This window comes from Pelodiscus sinensis, chromosome 7, assembly GCF_052426305.1.
Source record: "Pelodiscus sinensis isolate ZL-2025 chromosome 7, ASM5242630v1, whole genome shotgun sequence".
NCBI lineage: Eukaryota > Metazoa > Chordata > Testudines > Trionychidae > Pelodiscus > Pelodiscus sinensis.
In genome coordinates, this window is record NC_143058.1 from 29,863,218 (window position 1) to 29,877,760 (window position 14,543).

Sequence of the window (14,543 nt, forward strand, 5' to 3'; positions counted from 1 at the left end):
TAAGTAGGAGTTTTTTACGTATGTATGGAATGTAGAGACTGATTTTATAGTAAATTCCTGCATTCTGGGTTGCAAGCATTTCTGTTCCTTAACAGTGTATCATTCAGATTGTAGGGCCAAATATAAATAATATTGAGAGAGATTATGTACAACAGGCAGAATATTGAATCTGGGTTAATGAAATCTTCAAACACATTCATAAAGATTCCCCCATAATTCTGAATATATTCTGATGTTCTTTGTTGATAACTTTGAGAACTTGTTCAACTTTCTAAAGTCTTGTCTTTGAGGATTAGAGCTGTGCATACAATTCAAGAACAAACTTAAAACTAAAAGCCTTTAAGCACTATGTTTAGATAGTTTTTCATTTATTGTAGAAAATTTTTTTAATGCAGTTCATTTTTATACATCTAAATTCCATAAAACAAATCAATAGAAATTAGGATACTGTACGCATGCAGTCTGCATTTTCTTTGTTAATGTTTCTGTTCACAAAAATAACACCACTTTTTTCCTTGAAAGCCACTAAAGCAGAGGGAGAGCAAAACATGCAACACTGTATACATTTGCATAGTATATTTTACCCAGCATGCCTTGTTGAATGCTACACATACAGTATCTATATACGTAAAAATAGGAAGGGGCAAATCAGCAACAAAGAAAATATAAATTTGTATACTCTTTTGGTTTAGTAAAGATAACAATTTTCTGTATCATAATTAGCCTGAAATTGCCTCCATTGATGTGAGAGGGAAAACTCCCAACAACATCAATAGGTTTGGCCAATAACCAGAGACCGACTGGGAGATAAAGAACCCAAGATCCACAGTTCAGAATTAGGATGACTGGTTTCACCACATAAAGAATTTTAATTGGCTTGATTCTCCTCCTACACTGTTCTTATACTAATGTAATACCATTGACTTCACTGGTGCACATGGGAGAAGAATAAGTCCTATTTCAAATTTATAGAACTTTTAGGTTTGATCATTGCATATATAAAACTCCCAGGGATTTCACTGGAAGTTTTAAGTGGGCTAGCATGAACCCTTTAGTAGCTTTTACGTATCAACCCCTCTCCCCAATAGCATTATAGTATGCAAAAGCAAAAATGCTTTTATAGCCCCAGATTGTCATTTTGTTAGGGAAATTTTCATTATAGATCTTCGTCTACAAATATGATTAGTGGTATATTCTTCAGTCATTTATGCAAAAAATTATAAATTAGCAATAATTTAGACCTCATTTATAGTCATATGGGTTCAAAATTTGGGAGCAGAAATAAGAGAAATGAGTGCAACAAATGGTCTAATTTTAAAAGATTTTTTTTTTACTGAGTTCACATTAAAGAGAATATAATTCCATGGAAAAATCAAATTACATATGTAAATTGCAAGGCTGTAAAAATTGCTGGAGAAGTGTCAGGCAGCAAGTTAAGCAATGGAAAGTGCAGTAAATCCATTGAAACTGGATCAACAATGTTCCTACTTTTTCAAAAATGCAATGGCAAATGTAACAATGGATTTCTTGTAAATTTGTGCTATTACAAATGTGCTTTTTTCCTTGCTCTATTTTTTATTATTGGCAAAAAATATATACTATAATTTTGTACTGTACAATATAATTTCTTGCTACATTACTTATTTTCTAGTACTAATACAGAGAAGTAATAACAAAGGGTTATTTTGGCAACAGAATGCTCTTGTTTTAATAATGTCCCAGAAAATATTTGTAAGGCATATGATAAACAGTATGCAACATTATTAGCCAGAACTTGCAAATGCTTATTATTGGGCTTAACATTACTAAGCATTATGGTCAGTAGTAAGCATTTGCAGAATCCAGCCCTAGAAAGTACAAACAGTAGCTCATTGCTAAAGAATCGTAGTGGCAGTACAAAAAGGCAATTCTACTATGCAGCACTAAGCCCAAGCCAAGCGGTGTCAATGTTTGTTCTGACCTTGGCCACCATAATTTCAAAGAAAATAGCTACTAGATGTACCTAAAAAGAATTCTAAACTCTTAAGTTTATTATCATTATTATTTCTGTCTTCTCCCAAAACAGTTCACTTAGATCACAAGAATTGAAGAAAGGAGTATACATAAGCATATTCCACAAATTAGAAAAATATGTTCACTTCCATTATTTGTAACAAACTTTTGATCCTAGGTAGAGTTTACAGCCCTTTGTCCAAATTCATTCATTTAGATATTTTCTATGATATTATCAAAATGTACCATTCTTTTTCTACATAGAGTATGTTGGGCTTAAATAATCATAGAACAAGGCTAAAATGGATGATTACTCTTAAAATGTGTTCCCTTTTGTCAATACAATATAAAGATAGCAGGAGATAACGTCACCAAATTTGGAGTTAGCTAGGTAACTATTTTGTAGCTCCATTACTGTCAGCTGAACTAGTTTTTAAAGAAATGACAGATTACTGGAGCAAAATAGGTTATAGCTGAACCCATTTATCCAAATGAATCATGCAAGCTGGGAAACATAACCCAATTTCAACGAACAGGGTTTTGAAGTCTGCATAAATCAGATTCTACTGTACACAATTTTTCATCCAATTTTTCATTCACTGGTCAGGATGTGTACTCAGCTTTAAAACAATACACCAACAACATGGTGGCTACATCTAGACTACCTGCGGCTTCTGAAAGAAGATACGCAAATTAGGTGCGAATTTGCATATCTTCTTCCAATCCCTTTTTCTGAAGAGGTTTTTTTCAGGGGTTTTTGTGCAAATCCCCCTTTTTTGAAAGAACCCTGTAAACCTCATTTTTTGAGGAATAAGGGTTCTTTAAAAAAAAGGGAGTTTTTGCATGAACAATCTCGCCTAAACTGCTTTTCTTTTTTCAAAAAAAAAAAAACATCTTCCAAAAAAGGGATTGGAAGAAGATATGCAAATTGCATCTACTTTGCATATCTGCTTTCAGAAGCCGCAGGTAGTCTAGACGCGCCCGGTGTGATGGCCAGGTTTCATGATTGCTGAATCCAAAAATCAATATATGAGCAAGGGTTAGATTTAATTTATTCCTATATAAAGCAAATGGACTGAGCAACTAGGCAACAGCCCTGGTTTACTCAAATAACTATACAATAAAATAATGTTGACTATTAAGTGTGTGCTTCTGAAAAGGATACCAAGGAACATTAGTGAGATTGTGAGCAGCAGGGAAATTCAAAGAAGAATGTGAAATTGAGGCCAAGGTGGATTCTGAAAATGTAGTCTGAAACTAACTTGAAGTTATGGACTTGTGCACCCCTATGGTAACAACCATTATCTTGCACTTCTATAGCAGCAGATAGCTTGTGGCAGAGAAAAAAACTGCTATAAGCACTCAGTCTCCAGTAGTTTCTTGTTCTTGCAATTACCTGCCTCCCTACTTGGTATCATTGCTCAAAAAGCAAGGAGCAAAGAAAGGGTGGAATGCCCAAATATCAGTTGTAACAGGAGCTTTAAAAGCTAGAGGAAAATGCAGGATATGTCTATACTACAAACCTAAGCTGACCTATATTAGGTCAACTTAACAGCCACCACAGTAATTACTGCTGTGATGCATGTCCCCGCTACCCACCTTGGGTCAGTGATTCATGTCTTGAGCAGGAACACGTCCACTAAACTAAGAAGGCTGTGTGGGGAGCTGGCAGCTGAATCTCTCAGCTCCACAGGCAACTTCCTGTCAGAAGTCTGGCTGGCCCACAAGTAGCAGGGTTCTCCACAGACTCTGCCATCCTTGCTTGGAGTAGAGGGGGAAGGTGCCAAAGACTTCTTAAATGCCCAACCCACTTCCATTCTTCTCTAGGAGCAGACAATGTGCTTGGGGCTTCGCAGCCACCATTTCCTGCCAGGAATGGGAAGAAGCCACCCTGCTCCTCTGACTACCAGGGGACAGAATCCATCTACCCTTCTTACCCTCCTGTTTCCTCTGCCCAATTCCAGCTGGGAGCCAGGCAGCCTTGTCAATTGTTAAGGCTGGCGGGCTTCTGGCATGGTGCAGGCAGGGGAAACTCAGGCTTCTCACTTTGGCTCCTAGCCAGGAGCAGAGTCCAGCCACGCAGCTCTCCAGGAGAGCAGGGGCTTTGTCAGTTTCACAGGTCCTGCTGTGAAATTGACAAGACAGAAGATGTAAGGGACACAGTTATCTACACAGAAATGGCATTCCCTAACTACATGGACCTTGTGCCCTATGTGGAGGTGTAGTTATTATGTTGGTGTAGTAGGGTCCTTACATCAATGGGAGGAAGGCTCTAATGTAGACACTGAAATAATGAGGATGATTATAGCTGTCTTATGTGAACCTAACTGTAGGGTAGACCAGCCCAGAGTCAAGTGTATTTCCACTTGCAGCAAAACCAACACTAACATTCTGAATATGATTTCTTGTAATGTGTTTACTGAAGAGACTGGAAATTTTTCTAATCTCATACGCACCTGATTTATAGTTGCCTTCATCAGTGTAAGTCAGAAATATGCAAGATCAGGTTCAGTGTTCTCTAGCAAAGATGTTGCATAAAAAGCAAAATCTATTGCTATAAAAACTATTCTTGCTAAACTAAGAAGAAAAATAAGTAGTCAGGGCACAATTTCCAATGGCTTCAACAGGAAACTAACTTTGCAGGGCAAAATCTAAGTCCAGGGGCCATAATAAACCTGGATTTCTAAGCAGAATGATTCACTAAATTCAATAGAAAGTTTTGTTTACAAAGTGATGACATGATATGGCCCACAGTGTTTAAAATTACTGTAAAAGAGCTGTAGTTTTTTCTGTTTTTTTTAAATCAATAATTTAAAAATATTTCCTTTTTTTTTTTAAATCAATAATTTCCTAATTATCAGTCAGAAAATTTATCCAACTTACATTTGCCTGTCCATTGGGGAAAATGTTCAACTAGTTAAATAGTAAAAGAGATGAAAAATATCTGTAAAATTTAAAAAATATTAATTCAAGTTCAAAGGGAACAATTACAATTCCTCTAAATATGTGCCATATTTTAAATTAATTTGTTCTTCAATTATAGTCAGGCAAATGAATGCATTGAAGCATACTGCCTTTAGATAATTGAGTCACTGAGACGGTCATATCAGCATAGGCTACTGCTGTCTAAATTATCATTAACCCCAAATGTTTTAAATAAAAACATATAAAAATAGCAAAGAACCATCAATATTTTATAAACATTTCTAAATAAATACTTCTATATATATACTGGAGCTTAGCAGAAGAATCCTGAACATTACTATAATCAGGATATAATCATCATGAGAAATTATAGCAGGATTGGAAAATTAATCTTATTAATCATTCAGGACTACATTAATTTCACAACTTCACATAAAGCCATTGCATTGAAAAAAAAACCCACACAAGATGGCTGGCTAACATTGTAGAAGTTCTAATACATGGATTATACTATGCATTTAAGTGGCCTTAAGCATAATTGCAGCTCTTATTATATTTCTTGTCTCTTAAAAATATTTTAAAAGAAAGATTCCCAATAGCATTTACCCACAATGAAATGTATTTTATATAAACATGGACTTTAAGAGTATATCTCCCTGCAAAACAAAAGCAAAACAAGATAAGCAAACTTTGGTGATATTTAAATAATAGAACAAGAGGATACAAATCATATCAAAAAAAGGAAGGTAAACTTAAAATAAACCCACAGAATTAAGGTAAACATTCAAAATTTTCCTTCAAGACATTATAAATGACTCCTTTCAACAGATTCGTTTCATAAGAACATTAAACAAAAGTGGTTTTTGGCACTTCAGACGATGCAATTGGTGGATTTTGAGCATGTGTGTTATGTGGATCTTTCCCTTTACTAGCATGACATGGAAGACTTTAAAACAAGGCTCCAAAAGGCTTTAAAAATAAATGACATTTTTGTGTCTCAAATGAAAAAGCAGTAATCTCATTTACTAGAAAAAATGTTAGTGATGTTGCAGCTACCTGTCATAAAATGCAAATATCTTCAAGCAGCTAATGATTTGATCCCTAATGCTACTACAGAATAAAGATAAACCACTGTCTAATCTAGGGTTATACATTTCAGTGCATTCTTTGCAATTAATACATTAATGCGCACAAAAAAGAAACTGTCAAAGCTTATAATGTTTTGCCCAATACCTTCCTTCTCATGCAGATGTGTGCTGTACGTGTAACAAAGACATATAAAAATTACTGGAGAATGTTCCACTGTGCTATAGCATAAAATATTAGAAATGGCAGCACATGCCATCACTTTGGAAGCTGATCCTGCATTAGTTCCTCAGGCCAAACTCCCACTGAGATCAATAGGTGCTTAGCTGGAAAAAGGGCAACAGGAACTGACTCAATAGGTTACTTCTTAACTTTATTACTCCAGTGGATGCAGATATTTTATGTTTTAATTGTTGACAGTTGGCCCAACTGAATCACCTAGTGACTGATCATTCAAGGCTTCTTTTATGCAGTAAAACCTGTCCAAAAAGCCAGCTGCATTACTACCTTTCACTGCTAGAGACATGTAATTATTTTTGGTTGTACCAGAAATGCAATAAATTACATTTCTAGTTGTCATCACCAAGAAGATATTCAGGCTCACTAGCTGGGGGAAATATCAATAGCATCTTCGTTAATTGGTCCAAAAAGCAAAAGACATCATAAGGTTCAGGAAATTTGTTTAGTGCTGCATGCTTTTATAGCCTACCATTCAGGAGACTTTGGGAAGAGAAAAGGGAAATTACTTTCATTTTCAAAAAATAGATTTGACCCGAACCAGCATAAAATAATATTTTACACGTAGTTCTGTCAATTTTAGAAAATGCATGCAGTGTCTCAGATATTTTAGAAAGAGTCTATGCTTAAAGACACCAGTGTGTTGTATAAAATGGTCAATTACAATAATTATTTCAATCATATTGGATATAAGGCTTCACTGATAATGTAAGACATAAGGTCTAATTACATAAATGTATCCATTTAAAAAAACAGAAGAGTTAGTAGGTGAAGAGCACTGTTCATTAGAAGTAAGGCAGCAAAATCTCCAAAGACTTTATCTTAGTTATTTGAATTTAAAATGTCAGCTCTATAATTTTACAGTGAACAGAGCTTCTGGAGTACTCTATTCTGTTTTTATTGCAAGCTGCATCTTTGCTTTAGAATTTACTGGTGTTTTGAAAAAAATCTGCTTTTACCAATACAATTTAAAGGATTTGGTTATCGAGGGTTCTTGTGTGATGCTGGAATTTTCAGACATTTGAAGATGGAGACTGAAAAATGTAATGTGAAGATGCTCAATTGTGTGGAAATGTAAGTACAGTATCTGCCGTACATGAGTGGTTGGGAGAATGGATCAATTTCAATTTAACAAGGCAGAACATTGAGAATGGGAGAAAAAGCATCACATCTCTCCTGTTTGATTTTGTGTTGATGAATCAAAGAAAGAGCAGCCACGTATTCTCAAACTCTCATCATTCCTGCCAGGCTTGGATTTATTCATACTCCTACTAGTCTCTTCCATATATCAGTGGTGAGCAACATGCAGCCCATCAGGATTCCATATAGGGCCGCAAGACATTTTGTTTACTGTTGCTCATGTGCAGGTGTGACGGGGTGCAGTCATATTGTTGAAATTCATATCACCATTGCTGATGACAACAGAAGTATCAATACTGACTAAACAAAAGAAAAAATGTTGCTGCAACATACGTGTCAGGAGAAAAAAATATTCAAAATGGAAAGTACTTTGTAACTGCTGCATTAATTTGTGATATTTGGCACGAGAAACAGTTTACATTTGGTAAGTCTGAAAAAAGCCATTCTGGAAATGTGAATATACATTAAAATATTTTTATTCTAATCTTGAGTGTAAATTTAGCTTCCAGCAAACAAATATGGCAGCTGATTTTTGGCTGATAGTGGTTTAGTAATTTTCTATTTCTTCATCTGCATTTTTTTCAACTGATTGCAACTTGTTCAAGTCGACTTTCCAGTCAGTTCACCCAAATTCCAACAAGAATTGGTTTATAAATTGGTTCCAACTGGAACTGGTCATTTGGAATTTCCAGCACTGGAAATTGTTTCATATGTGCCTTGAGATAAGTACCCTAAATTACAAACAGATGTGTTTAATATCTAACAAGGAAAAAAATGTACCGTTATATATGCAAATGCTGTACTAAAAAAAAAAATCCAGTACGGCTGGGCAAGCTAATTTCCTCCTAAACATCAGGGTCTGGTGAATTTCTTCCTCCTCTTCGTTTTTTTAAAGCATCAACTAGTAACTACAGTAAAACCATGTTACATCTGCTAAATTAAGATGATTTGTTTTTTCTATGTATGTTATGGCAAGTTGTCAACTAATGAATACTATTTTTCCCAAGTTCTTAAACTCAAAGCCTATGTCGTGAATCATGGCTATATCCTCCAGGCGATCCTCGGTTCCTATGTGGTTTGTAAGTGTCCTGGTAAGAGTCAGAGTATTCTTCTTCCACAAGTGGGTAATGATCTCGGCTGTGTTGGGAACTGGAAGACAAGCGGTTCCTGCTCTTCCGAGCCCTTTCATTGTGATAATTTTCATCAGAGGTCATTAGACTTCTTCGTTCAATTGGAGAGTTCTCAGTAGAGTGGTTGCTATGTCTCATACGCTGGCTCTAAAAATGTCAAAGAATGCAAGCATTAATACAGACAGAATTCTACTTCACTTCTTGTAAGTTAGTTGTGAGCCTCAGTTCGAGGTTCTTCAGAATCCATCCACTTTTGTGATTCCTTTTTAATACTAAAATTTATTTGTGATGGGAGATGGGTGTGAGAATGGACTGATTTCCAAAACTGATAGACCAAATGCAGCATAATACAATGTATTTTTATGATATTCTTATATGCAATCTTATAAAATTTTACAGAGCACTTTCAGTAAGAATTGACTAGTAGATCAATTCAGAACATAATTGTTTGTCAGTTCTTCCCCCCAATCATGAACACAACATTCACATTTGTATTTTGATTCCTTTTAGAAATTCATGATGAATCAGTGCATTTTATAGAAAGTTTCTGAAAAAGAGTTTTTGTTTTTTCAGAAAAGGTGCAGCTCATTATGCATTATTTAAAGATTTTTAAGCTACGAACTAATAGTGTATGACCAAATACTCTACATGAAACATAGCAGAAGTAGTTAGTTGCTAAGGGTATGTCTACACTACCACTCTAGTTCGAACTAGGGTGATAATGTAGGCAACCGGAGTTGCAAATGAAGCCCGGGATTTGAATTTCCCGGGCTTCATTTGCATAAAGCGGGCGCCGCCATTTTAAAATGTCTGCTACATTTTTAAAAATGGCGGCGCCCGGCTTTATGCAAATGAAGCCCGGGAAATTCAAATCCCGGGCTTTATTTGCAACTCTGGTTGCCTACATTACCACCCTAGTTCAAACTAGGGTGGTAGTGTAGACATACCCTCAGTGATTTTTATAACTAAAACATAATAAAGATTTCAAATAACATGCACAGAAACTCCTTCACAAAAATTATTTACAAAATAGGGATTTGGCCTTTGTTGGCCTTATGTTTCCATTGTGATTGGTTAATATCTAGCTATGTGTGGTCATATGATCAAAATTAGTTCACATTATTGCCTCTAAAATGGTGCAATGATGCAACAGTTCATATAGAGAAAACAACATTCCATCCCATGACATCACATACAGTCCATTGTTACCACTGTTACTCTCTCATGTCTCCACGCAACCATCTTTAACAGAAATTCAAAAGGTTGATGAAGCACCAACTTAGCTGACTCTTCTTTCTCTCATCATTGTGCATTCCATATCCTTTTTCTGCTCCAAAGGCTTATAATGAAATGCTACTACTATGTTTGATCTGAGATTGATATCCATACAGATTCGACTGTATAGTCCTCTCAACCCACAATTTTTTTCTTATGGTATCTAATCTAGGAAACTTTTCTGGTAGAGGTCTACTTTTCACCTTTATGACCTAATTTATTTTACTCTATAATTCAGAGCCAAGTATTATGTTATCTGAAACATTTTTGTTATTCCACATTGTTTCAATAATATCTATTATGGCAAGGACCTCCTCCATTGCCAGGCTTTTATTTCACCTCTTTTTAATTAATCTCATTATATTGTCCATATGCTAATCAGAGTTTTATTTTTGGTCAATAGGTCTTATTTAACTCCTTAGCCTAACATCTACAACATCGTGGCAATTTATCTTTGTGAATGCATCATGTCCCTCCCCCAGTTAATTTGTAATATACGCTCTTTTCTTTATTGGATACAGAGATATACTTGTATTATTATTCTGATCTCAATCTCTTCACCTCTTGGCAGTGTGGAACATATGTGAAGAAGTCTCAGAGGCGTAGCCATGTTAGTCTGTAACTTTAAAAATGAGTAGTCCTGTGTAGGGATGTAGGCAACTAGTTGAGTAGTCGACCACTTGCTTCTGCCCCCTTGCTGCCTCTGTATCAGAGGCAGCAAGCGGGACGGAAGAGTGGGAACAGGAGCTGGTGCTGGTGGGGGAGCCATCTCAAAAGCCAGTTCCACCCTAGCACCATCTCCATGGTGCGGGGGGAGGGCAGAGGATGCTGCTGTGAAATAGCTTCTGCCCACAGAGGGCCCAGGCTTGCTGCAAGCAGCCCTTATCGATCTGTGGGGGGTTCCAATGGGGAGCTGGGACCCCCTATGGACAGAGGCTGCTGGACCCAGCATGAGCTGGGACTGAGCAAGCCCATCTCAGTCCCAGCTTGTGCTGGGTCTGATACCTATCTCTGCTGCGGCTCTGCATTTTCAATGTAGTAAGAACTGAGCAGCTCTTACTACACTGAAAACTCAGAGGCGCAGTAGTCTGGGACCTGGTGCAGGCTGGGTCTGGGACCTACCCCCACTGCAGCTCTGCAGTTTAAATGTAGTAGGAGCCAGGCTGCCTGTGGGCCTGGCTCCTACTATATTTAAATTGCAGAATTGCAACAGGGTAGTTCCTGGACCCAGCGCAAGCCGGGCCGGGATGGAGTACCTCCCCTTATCAACTAACTGTGCAGTGCATACAAATTGTACTGACTACATGATTAATTACCCACTTCTTAACATCCTTAGTCCTACGGCACCTTAGAGACTAACAAAAATATGAATAGTATAATGAGCTTTCATGGGCACACCCCACTTCTTCAGGTGAGCTCATCTTATGATACTACATATATATTTGTTAGTATCTAAGGTGCCACAGAACTACTCATTATATTTGATGAGAATTAACATTTGTAGGTGTTGTGCAAAATATAAGATGTTATCTCATCATGCTGGACTGTATCATAATGCATATCCAGCCTCGCTTGATCAGTTTAGTTCAAAACTGGGTACGGCAGAGCTAAAAACATTGACCTTCCACCACTTGAGCCAAAGGTCTTAAGTCTATTAGCTGTAACTTGCAGATTCCATCTTTGTGTGTGGTTGAGCCCCTATATGGTGACAAAAATCTGCACACAATGTGGGTTGCAAGTGCATAAGGTTAATATTTGATATAAGCTCAATTTGAATGTTACATATTTCTAAATTGCATTGCACCTTGTATCTTGAGCTTTAGTTTATCTTTATACAATATAAGCAAGTAAAATAAATATATGCAATGCTACAAAATTAAAGTTGAGTGTGAGGTCTTCAATTTTGTTTCTCCTGGACTTGTGTGCATAAATGTACACCTCTGTATTTCATTCAAACAGAGTTTGCGATTTCCTGCATTTAAAGGCAGTATAACTGATAAAGACAAGAAAAAAAGTCATAAGGGCTTAGAGTGTTACAGTAAATATTTAGTGTAGCATAAACACCTAAACTACTTTAATTCCTAAAGTCTGTATAAGTACTTCAGTCACCTTATGGTGTCAAACACTTTAACTGATATAATTCTTTAGGTGGCAAGTACCTTGAAAGTGGTATAAGGCATACGCACTTAAGATAATGTAAATCCTTAATGTGACACAACCACATCAACCCAACTCTCTAAATGAGCTGAAGCACTTAAATGTCACTGTCAATCAAATCCGCAGTCTTTACTCAGGCATAATGAATTCAGGGTGAAATTTACCTCTTTGGCATATAGCTATCACCATCATAGCTATCACCTCATAATTTGGCTAATGGGGGTATTAAGGGACAAGGCATAGACCAGTGGTCCCCAACGCGGAGCCCGCGGGTGCCATGGCGCCTGCCGGGGCATTTATGTGCGCCTGCCAAAACATCTGGGCTGGCCCTAATCCCGGCGCGCAGCACATACGCGGTGCCAGCCCAGGGCACAGGGTGTGTGGGCGGCCCCTGCCCCAGGCGTGCGGCACGTGTGCGGTGCTGGCCCTGGGTGCAGGGCGAGTGGGCGGCCCCGCCCCCGTGCGTGGGACATGTGAGCGGCCCCGCCCCCGGGCGCCCGGCAGCCACGAAAACTTGGGGACTACTGGCATAGACCTTCTGCTGGCTCCTTGCACGGGGTAATTTTTATTTTCAGTGTAAGTTTTCCCTGGATAAGTGGTGTACCATGTCACTGTCATTATCAGTGCCTAATGATCATAGGTAAATAAATTGGGGGGAGGGGGAGGATGCTATGGATAATTATTTAAATGAATTTGCTTTGGCTATGTACACATTCCTTTTGGGTTTGCTCAGGTGTACATTCAAGAGATGGCATTTTACGGACATGAATGGATGGCAAACTGAAATGTAAAAGTTGAGTGAGCATGGAAATAACATTTTACAATTGTTTATGGGATTACTAATGACAGAAGTGCATATGCACTCATTCAGTCAGGGAAAATAATACCACACAATTTATGTGGCCTAACAGAATCAAACTACCTGGTGGAAAAATATTATTACCAAAAGACTATCTACCTGCAGTCAACTACACTATTCATACAAAGAGTAATTTTATATATTTATTAAATACATTTGAATAATCAATCCATTTGCATGTTGAATCGCTTTATTCACAAATTATGATCTGCCTCCAAATACTTCATGAGCAGAACAAAGGTTAAATTTTTCAGGTGACTTATGCATTTCAAATTATTTGCTCAGCTCTATTGCTGACACATATTAGCAAGTACACATTCCTTAAAAGTCACATACACAAGCAAAACGCTTTCTGAAACTCTCATAATTAATGAAAATGTTCACTGCATTCCCTTCTGGTCTTGTATCTTCAAACATTCATAACTGTTATTCCAAAAACATTTTTTTCAAACTTAGTAAAGCACGTACTTCTCATTAAGGACTATTTACATGCCACGTTTGAAGTTTCAAAGTTCGCCGTTTTTGAGCTATCCCTGTGGAAAAAAATGGTCAGAATTTTTTTTCAATGGGAAAAAATGTATTTTATTTACACTAAATGAAATCAGACAGATGAAAGGGATTTTGCTGAAATGTTTTGGCCCACAAGATGAATGTTGTGAAAAGTTATGAGCATGTGAAAATTGGGTTATAACAGAATAAAATCAGCAGCCTTAACTATAGTATTTTTATCAGCAAAACTGCTATAATATTTTACATACTTATTTTCATTCTGAAAGACTCTTAATTCTAATGGCACTCACATAAAAAGATGCAATTTTGTTATATTGCTAAAATAGCCTTTGACAGAGTGCCAGACATCTCAGTTTATTTCTTATGCCAAAAGGAGTTAGGGTATTATATTCCCCATTAAAACAAAACTAGTTAGAGTCAGTGCACTCCATTAATAAATGTTTTTCTGTTGAATATGTGGGTCTATTTTGCTTTCTTGCTGTTGGCACCTTCCAAACAGCAAATAGTAATTAATGAAATAAATACTGGATAGGTTATAAAACATATTATTCTGTTTTTCGATAATGAATAAAACTGACCTGTACTGGTGACTGGGGGCCAAGATGCATATTCATACCTGTAATCCAGAGATTGCAGTAGGATATGGTGAAAGTGCAGTAGATCCTAGGTTTCTTCCAAGAAGAGGTGTCATAGGTGTAGTACTGGTGGTATGTGTAGCACGCCAGTATGCCTCTAGGTATTCTGCCAAATGTTCACATGCATCCTCAAGCTGATTTTCATCCAAAATGACATCAAACATTTCCTATTCAAAACAAGAAATTACTAGTTTAGTATTTCTTTATGGGACGAAAAAGAGGAAGATCAAAATAACTTCAGATTGAAACTCTAAAATCCAGTACTCTCTGGATTGGGAACATCTGTGCTCTGGCAGAACCAAAGATATTTCTGGACCAGAGAGACCAGCTGGGAGGGGTGGTAGCCAGGGTCAGGAGTAAAACCCCAGCCAGCGGCAATGGAGCCAGCAGCTGGGAGCACATCCCAAGCCATCAGTGGGGAGTTTGGCAATGGGGTCAGTGGTGGGGAGTGCAGCTTGGGTCAGTAGTGGGGAGCACAGCCCCAATTGGCACTGGCAGCAGTGGGGCTGTAGGCAAGAAGCACTGCCTTAGCTGGAGCCCATAGTGGAACCCAGTGGCTGGGGATGGCACCTGGGAGTGGGGCTGATAGCCAGGAGG

General features: G+C 37.5%; 1 protein-coding gene across 5 annotated transcripts in view; it reads right to left on the reverse strand.

Moving 5' to 3' along the window:
* Window positions 1-348: 348 nt before the first annotated feature.
* Window positions 349-14,543, reverse strand: part of CACNB4 (calcium voltage-gated channel auxiliary subunit beta 4) — a 232,607-nt gene continuing 218,412 nt past the window's right edge. For 4 of the 5 annotated variants that reach the window (XM_075933403.2, XM_075933401.2, XM_075933402.2 and 1 more), the window contains 2 exons: window positions 13,928-14,113; window positions 349-8,657 (listed from right to left, as the gene is read on the reverse strand). In XM_075933403.2, the coding sequence (XP_075789518.1) occupies window positions 8,397-8,657; window positions 13,928-14,113 (447 nt within the window). In that variant the 3' untranslated portion in view covers window positions 349-8,396. Of the gene's footprint in view, window positions 8,658-13,269; window positions 13,335-13,927; window positions 14,114-14,543 lie in introns of all 5 variants that reach the window. The other variant, XR_012905162.2, reaches the window with a different exon arrangement.